The 8,624-nt window shown below is 39.2% G+C and overlaps 1 protein-coding gene across 1 annotated transcript; it reads right to left on the bottom strand.

Moving 5' to 3' along the window:
- Positions 1 to 3,981: 3,981 nt before the first annotated feature.
- On the bottom strand, positions 3,982 to 6,115 carry LOC137813919 (protein VAPYRIN-like). The gene has a single exon (XM_068616401.1). The coding sequence runs from the start codon at positions 5,653 to 5,655 to the stop codon at positions 4,087 to 4,089; it is 1,569 nt and encodes a 522-aa protein (XP_068472502.1). The 5' UTR covers positions 5,656 to 6,115; the 3' UTR covers positions 3,982 to 4,086.
- Positions 6,116 to 8,624: the final 2,509 nt, after the last annotated feature.

The raw sequence follows: 8,624 nt of genomic DNA, 5'->3' as shown, positions 1-8,624 counted from the left end.
ATGAGATCCCTAGATCTATAGTGTCCGATAGAGATCCCAAGTTCTTAAGTCACTTTTGGAAGACCTTGTGGGGCAAGCTTGGAACTAAACTTTTATTTTCTACCACTTGCCACCCACAAACTGATGGTCAAACCGAGGTGGTGAATAGAACTTTGGGACAACTATTGAGATGTTTCATTTCGGGGAATCCTAGAGTGTGGGAGAATTTACTACCCCATGTTGAGTTTGCATATAACCGTGTAGTAAATTCTACCACCTCACATTCTCCTTTTGAGGTCGTCTATGGGTTTTACCCCTTAACACCTCTTGATCTTCTTCCTATTCCCATTCTTGGAGATGTCTTGTGCAAAGATGGGGATGAAAAGGCTTCTTTTGTGAAAACTTTGCATAAGGACATCAAGAAGAGAATTGAGAAGAAGGTTGGCAAGTATGCTAAACTTGCCAACAAAAGGAGAAAAGCATTGTTGTTTGAGGAGGGTGATTGGGTTTGGCTTCATTTGAGGAAGGATAGTTTTCCTACTCAAAGGAAGTCCAAACTAATGCCTCGTGGAGATGGACCTTTCCAAGTCCTAAAGAGGATTAATGACAATGCTTATGAGTTAGATATGCCTGAGACGTTCTTAGGTAGTCATACTTTTAATATCAGTGATCTAACTCCTTTTTCTGTAGGTCTCCAGAATTCGTGGTCGAATTCTCTCCAACTCGAGGAGTTTGATGGAGATCAAGCTCAAGTGGACATGGAGGCCAGTCATCAAGAGCAAGAAGAGGTTGAGGCTCAAATGGAGGACGCTCATGGAGTTCAAAGCCCACCTCAAAGGCTTACAAGGAGCATGTTCAAAGCTTTAGGAGCTAATGGACGTTTGTTTTCTCTTTTTGTAATTTCTTTGTTTGAAGGTGCTTAGAGGGAAACATTAGAAACCTCTTTTGTTAAAGCATCTTTAGGTCTTTAGTTAGGAGTCTTAGGGGGGGTGTGCGTTAGTAGAGAGGTGTAGGAGTAATAGGGAGGTGCCAAAGTGAGAGAGGAGGTCACACCTTCCTCATGCTTGGCGCCACTTTCATGTATTTGGGGGGAATTTTGAATTTAATTACTCTTTTCTTGATTTTCTTGATTAATTGTTCAGTGCAATTTTGTTCTTACTCTTTTTTGTTCGGTGCCTTTGCCTTTTCAATCATTTTATTCGGTTCAATTTGACAATACATGGAACTTCCATATGAGTTTGGGTTTTGGTACTAGTCTTGGTGAGTTCTTGATCATAGAACCATGATCCAATTCTATCTTAAAGTGCCTATCTCATATCCAACTCAAGATGATTCCTAAGAATGTCAAGAATCATTCATATTGTGCTAGTGGAATCACATCAGTGTGTATTTGCGCAAAATTCAAGATGGTTCCTACATTTACTTACTCTTATATGTTGATGATATGCTGAATGCAGCAAAGAGCCAAGTGAGATTGACAGGTTAAAGGCTCAGTTGAGTAAAGAGTTCGAGATGAAGGATTTGGGGGAAGCCAAGAAGATTCTCGGCATAGAGATAAACAGGGACAGAGATAGGGGAAAACTTTGGCTGTCACAGAAGCAGTATTTGCAGAAGGTACTACAACGTTTTGGTATACACGAAGATACAAAACCTGTAAGTACCCCACTTGCTCCTCATTTGAAATTGAGTAGCTGTTTATCTCCGGCGACTGATGAAGAACGAGAATACATGGCGAAAGTCCCATATGCAAATGCAGTTGGAAGCTTGATGTATGCAATGGTGTGTACGAGACCAGATATTTCACAGGCTGTGAGTGTTGTTAGCAGGTACATGCATGATCCAGGCAAGGGTCATCGACAAGTTGTGAGATGGATTCTACGGTACCTCCAAAATACCTTAGATGTTGGATTGGCATTTGAGCAAGATGAATCACTTGGTCAATGCATAGTTGGATATTGTGATTCTGATTATGCAGGTGATTTGGATAAGCGACGGTCTACAACTGACTATTTGTTCACTTTAGCAAAAGCGCCAGTTAGTTGGAAGTCTACCTTGCAGTCTACGTTGGCTTTGTCTACGATAGAGGCAGAGTATGTGGCGATTACAAAGGTTGTGAAGGAAGCAATTTGGCTTCATGGGTTGCTTAAAGACTTAGGAGTTGGTCAGAAACAACTTGAGTTATATTCTGACAGTCAGAGTGTTATTCATTTAGCAAAGAATCAAGTCTTTCATGCATGGACGAAACTATTGATGTTCGCTATCACTTTGTGCGTGAGATTCTCGAAGAAGAGGAGATTGTTCTCCAGAAGATTCACACTACGGAGAATCCTGCAGATATGCTCACCAAGGTGGTTACAAGGGCCAAGTTTGAACATTGTTTAGACTTGGTTAATATCTTGCACATTTGAAGTTGGCGCCCGGAGGCGCAAATTTGAAGCACTGCAAAGTTTGTTTTTGTTATGTTTTGAGAAGATTTGTATTAGGTGGGACTTGAAATTAAGCCAAGGTGGAGATTTGTTGATTTTGGCTTAATCTCAAGTCCCACATCGGTGGGTTCATTGTTTGGGAAGGAGGTTTGAGGGATATAAATTAACCTCTCCTCCTTCACTGTTAAATATCCCAATTTGTAATATCTTCTCCCATAATAGTAAAATCGGGTTGTTTCAGCGGTGCTCGGAGATTAGGCTAAAATGGTCGAACTCTGTTAACAAGTTTCGGGTATGTTTTTTTTTCTCTTTATCTCTTTTATTATTCCGCTCTATTTATTAGTATTATGTTGCTTTCTCTTTTGTTATAGTATTCAATATTATTTGTCGGGTAGCTCTGTTAGTGTTCTGTTTTAGTGGGGAAATCATCCATTTTTCCCAACAAGTGAACCACGTCACTCGGTATCGGAAGTCGTTCAGCCGGATAGAATTAATGCACAAATAAGATAACGAGATACACAATAAATCAGGTAACACACTACACATCTGGTAACATGCGATAAATATGCTAGCTATTGTCATTTTAGAAAATATATACATTAAGTGCAACCCATAAATGAAATATTCCATAATAAACAATATAAATAAGCATGATTATACAACAATAAGGTACGCTTTTATTAATATATTATTCACTCTAATACAAAACACTTAATCGTCGAAAACCTTTTACAGAACCACTCTTGACAGAGTACATGAAACAACAAGTGCGAGAAAAAAGATAAAGGAGGAGCGACCGAAAAATGATATTGGGTAAGCCTTTTACCAATACAATTTATAAATTAAACTTGTTTTTAAACTTTCCAATAAGTTACAAGCTTTCTTTTACTTATAAGTTATATTTTTTTGTCAACTTTTGAATATGTAATGCATTTTCAACATGATATATTTTTAATGACTCTAGAAAAATGACCTAAAACGTGTGAAAATATTTCTGGATAATTACATCAAAATAAAAAACAAAATTTATGAAAATTAACCTACGTGTATATCTTGAGTATAAAATATTGAATTCATTGTACTCGAGTATAAAATATTGAATCATTGTACTCTTGAAAACTCTAGTTTTCGACTCTATAATTAATTTTTGAGTCCTAATATATTGAAAATTATATTGTTTTATATTATAATTGCTAAAAATAGAAAAAACAAATAATTTTTTTATTAAGATATAAGTCATATATGATGAGATGAAGAAATTTTGAAAAGTTGTAAATTAGTGTGTTTGATTAGGTAATTATTAAAGTAACATTTTCTTAATTTCTAAGGTTGTATTCTTTTAGTGAACGGCAATCCATCTCAAAAGAAGTAGAAAATGATGAAACCTTAAGACATTTATAATTATGTTATTGAATTATTAGAGGTGGCTATAGCTTTGTCCTTGATTAAAACAGATAATGAATAATACGGGATTTAATTGTTACATAATTGATAATATATAGTTGTGAGCACAAAAACCCAACTCAACTGCAAAAGCAAAGAATAGTGAAAAAGATTTATAGCAGTGTGATGATGATGAGATTGAATAAGGAAGAACATATTATTATTATTATTATAAGAATTATAATAAGAAGGGGTGAGAATTAAAGAAAGAAGAGGTTGAAGAAATCTACATTTGATATCAGAGCACAGCCAAAGGCATTGACCGATCAAAGCTCCCACGAATCTCTCTCTCCCTCGCTTTTCCCATCTTCTTCTTTTTCCTCTTCACCTTCCCATGCTGTTCTCCCTCAGCCACGTGTCCCATGCTCTCCAGCACCCTCGTTATCCCAACGTAACCCAACGCCTCCGCCATCTGCACCGCCGTCACGCCCTTGTTAGTCCTCGCCTCAACATCCGCCCCCTTCTTCACCAGCACCTCCGCCACGTCAGCATGCCCCGACTCCACCGCGCAGTGCAGCGCACTGTACCCCTCCTCATCCCTCGCGTCCACCTCGCTCCCTCTCTCCAACAAAACCCTAACAGCCTCCACCCTCCCCTTGAAACACGCCCTGTGCAGCGCCGTCCACCCGTGTTGGTCCCTTCCGTTCACCACCGCGCCGCCCTCGATCAGCCGCTGGATGCTCCTCACCTCCCCCCTCCTCGCCGCCGCGCACAGCCCGTCCCCCAGCCCAAGCGCGTCGAACACGCCTGCATGCCCGTTCTCCGCCGCCACGTCGTACGCAGTCCTACCCGCGAAGTTCCTCACCTCCTTGTTCGCCCCTTTCTTCAGCAACAGCTTCACCATCTCCTCGTCTCCCACACCCGCGGCCACGTGCAGACACGTGTCACCCTCTCGCGAGTCGCGAACGTCGGTTCTCGCGTCGTTCGCCAGCAACATCCTCACGAATTCTCTCTCGCCATGCTTCACTGCAAGGTGCAGCGCGGTTTCGCCGTCTTTGGTCAACGAGTCAACGTTCGCGCCTTTGAGTAACAGCAGCCGCAGAACCTCCACGTGCCCTTCTCTCGCCGACAAATGAATCGCTCCCAACGACGACGAGGTTTCCGTTCGCTCTGTGGTGGCCTTGTGAGCTAAGAGAAGCTCAACGATCAGCTCTTCTCCTAAAGAGCAAGCTTTTTCCAGCGGTGTCATGCCAGAACGATCTTTTGCTTCGATGTCTGCGTTGAACTCGAGGAGTAATTGAACTAGGTCGGGTCTGCTTTTGGAAATCGCCACATGGAGGAGCGTGTCGCCGTTTGAGTCAACGGAGTCAACGGATTTCCATGAAGCTTCGCTGTGTTCGAGAGCTTCTCTGATTTCATCTATGGAGCCGTCGTGGACTAGGTGCGCAAGAATGAGTGAACCGACGAAGATGATCTTGATGCCGCTGTCGATGAAGACTTGTTTCTTCTTGGCGGTGAACCAGTCGGAGGGGACGGATTCGAACATGGAGGAGGGTTCTTTGATGGTGGCGCCGGGAACGACGACGCTGTGGAGGAGGAAGGAGTCTTCGGAGTGAGGAAAGGAGTGAGGGAGAGTGGAGGCTTGTGGGAGATGGTAGAGGATTTCTATGGTTACTGTGGCTAATGGGGATATGATTCCAGATTGAGGCTTCACAGTGTAACGCGTTTTGATCAACGGTTGAAGCCTGAATGCCACCGGCATGGTGTACATAACATTGCGTAAGGTGATTTTGCCGTGGCATTTTTGCCCTGCCTCAATCCTTATTGGAACAGTGTTTGTCGGGTCTACTTTTATGAGCCTGTCCATCTTCTTTTTCTCAATTCTCACTCACTCACTCACTCTTTCTCATCGATCACTCTTCTCAAGGAAAAGGAAGAGCCACGAATGAAGATGAAGGATTTTGAGGAAGCTGTAATTGGAACCAAAGGGTATATGCATATGCATGCATTATTTATCTATCTATGTATATGTAGGAGGGGCCGGCTTAAATTAGTGAGAAAGTGCCAAGTGGTGCTGTAAAAAACAATGGTGACTTGTTCTATTCGGCGTCTCTATTCAACAACTGAGAAAACCACAGTTGTGCAAGTTAAAACCCTCCTAACCGATCTCTGTCTTGTTTCTGCATGTCATTGTCATTGTAAAGCCCAATTTGTTGTTAAATGATGTCTTTTCTTTTTTAATTATGAATCCTGACGTATGGTGATATATTTATATGGATGCTTGTTGCCACAAGAATGACTATAAAATTCCCATGCTTTTTCGTTGTTTTCTATTTTATTTTCCATCCTTGTTCTCTATGTATTCTGAGAAAGTTGCGTTTCCCAATACTATATTATTTTATCTGTTACTTCATTATTGGGTTTAGCCGTTTGGGAAAACATTCTGGTGTGATGAACAAGATGTAAATTTTATATGTTAAAGTCTGAGTGATCAAGGTGTGTTTTGTGGCCTTTTTGTTTACTTGGCCACCTAAGGTCACATAGTTTTTGTATTAAATACTGTGTTGGTCTTTTGCCTTTTGCTTTGATGGCTCAGCAGCCTCAAATCTGATTCTTGTTGCCATTTGCAATCACACCATCGATAATAGCAATTTCAAAATTTGGGTAGGTAGCTTATGAATCCCTAAATGTGCCTTAATAATCTTTTGATATTTTGAAAACATAAGATCAATACTTTCATAACCAACACTGTTTTCCCCAGGCATGAACACACTTTGGATAGTATATTACCCTACAACATAATGTTTTTCCTTCATCTTTTTGAATGGTTAAGGTCATTATATAATTTTTTACGGGTTTTTCTTTCAAATCTATAAGCTGATGACTCAGTTTTCAACAACTGATCATATTCGTAACAAGCAATTTAGCAAACCATATATTATATATAATATGTTTTAAATCTTGGGGACATGTTGAAAAGTCACATAAGATTTAATGGTTTTTCTATTGTCTTTCTCAAAACTTGGTTTTAACTTTTGGGTAGTAAGATAATAAAAGGTTGTCTGTCACCAGCAGGGTCGCTCTCTGTTAACTGGAAACTGCAAAATCCATTTCATTGTTGAGAGTGAGAGTGATACTGTTTTGGTTTGATTAGTACTGTTTGTTTTCACCTATTGTATTATGGTGAATGGCAACAATAAGAAACAAAAATTATATCTTCTTGTCGAGGAAAATATATGGAAAATAAAATTATCCTACCAACGGGATAAACAATAGCCTTAATGGACAGATGGAAAATGGTAAACAGATGTGAAACAAGGAAAATAAATAAAGCTCACAGCATCCATAAGTTACATGGCCTTCTTGTTTAGAGGAGATGCTTAGAAAATTTGATTTATCCCCAGTCATGTGCTTTGAGCACCCACTGTCCATATACCATTGTTGCATGCTCTCCTTCAAGGTTTCCTACAAAGTATATTTTCAAGTACAAAGATTTGGTCCCCATATGAATGTGGGTCCATTTGGTTTACATTCATCATTTGAAGCTTTACAACATTTGGGAATCCACTTCATGAAACCTCTAGGAACAACATATTTCCTGATTTTACAGAATCTGACAAAATGACCTCTTTTCATGCAATAAAAGCATGTAACAACCCGTTGTTTCGACAGATCAATCGGTTGTTTTTCTGGCAGTTTTGAAAATGACTTTGAAAATTTATCTTGCTTGTTCTGTGGATTAAAACCTAATCCTGCTTTTCCAAAAACACAATTTTGAGATGCCAAGACATTCTCAAAGTTGGATTGACCTTTTGAAAGCTTATCCACAGTTTTAACAAGATAATGAACTTTCTTTTCAAGATTTTCACAATTTTCACAAATAAGAGTGTCACACTTGCAAGAAGAGTTTTTGTAAACGATTTCAAGGTTTTCAAAATCTGTTTTTGAATTTTCCAATTCTTCTTCCAGTGTTTTGACTCTGTTTTCAAGCCAGCTGTTCATTCCCTTTAACCGATTGTTCAAGAGGGCCAATCGGTTAGCTTTTTCATGTGTTTCTTGAAAAGCTTGAAGCAATTGACTGTAATTTTCAATATTTGAAGAATTAAAGGAACTTACACTGCTTGAATCATCTTCCTTTTTGGCCATGAAGCAGAAGTTGAGGCTTTTTCGATTTTTCCTCCTTTTCCTTCTTGTTTGACTTCTTGTCTTTACTTTCTTTGATTCAGTGATGTTTCCATAAGTAGCTTTGAGTGTGTCCCACATTTCTTTGGCAGATTTGCATTCTGATATCCTGAAAAATTCATTAGAATCCAGTGTAGAAGCTATTATGTTTTGGCCAATACAATCAAGCTTGACCATCTTACATTCTTCATTGGTCCATTGGGACCAAGGTTTTTTAATAAAAGATCCATTCTTTTTAAACTTTGGAATGAAAGGGTCATTTTCAATTGAATCCCAAATTCCTTAATCAATAGATTCAACAAAGATTTTCATTCTAGCTTCCCAATACTTATAATTCAAACCACAGAATAAAGGTGGTTTGTTAATTGAAGCACCTTCCTCAAAAGATAGTTTTCCAGCCATTGAAAAAGATTTTCGGATCAAACTTGAGTATTTTTCAAGTACCAAGCTCTTGATGCCAATTGTTAGAATGTATGGCTTTAAACTAGAGGGGGGGTGAATGGTTTAAAGGGGATTTTCACAATCTTTTTAAGATATAATGAAATTCTTTGCAAGAAACCAGATTTAGGATTTCAGTTTGTCAAGAACAAAGCTCAAAACAGAAAAACAACAAAAAACAATCGGTTGTTTCGCAAAAAAACAATCGGTTGTTTC

This window comes from Phaseolus vulgaris, chromosome 1 (genome assembly GCF_000499845.2).
Source record: "Phaseolus vulgaris cultivar G19833 chromosome 1, P. vulgaris v2.0, whole genome shotgun sequence".
Lineage (NCBI taxonomy): Eukaryota > Viridiplantae > Streptophyta > Magnoliopsida > Fabales > Fabaceae > Phaseolus > Phaseolus vulgaris.
Note: the sequence above shows the minus strand (reverse complement) of the source record. Positions and strands in the feature narration are given on the sequence as shown.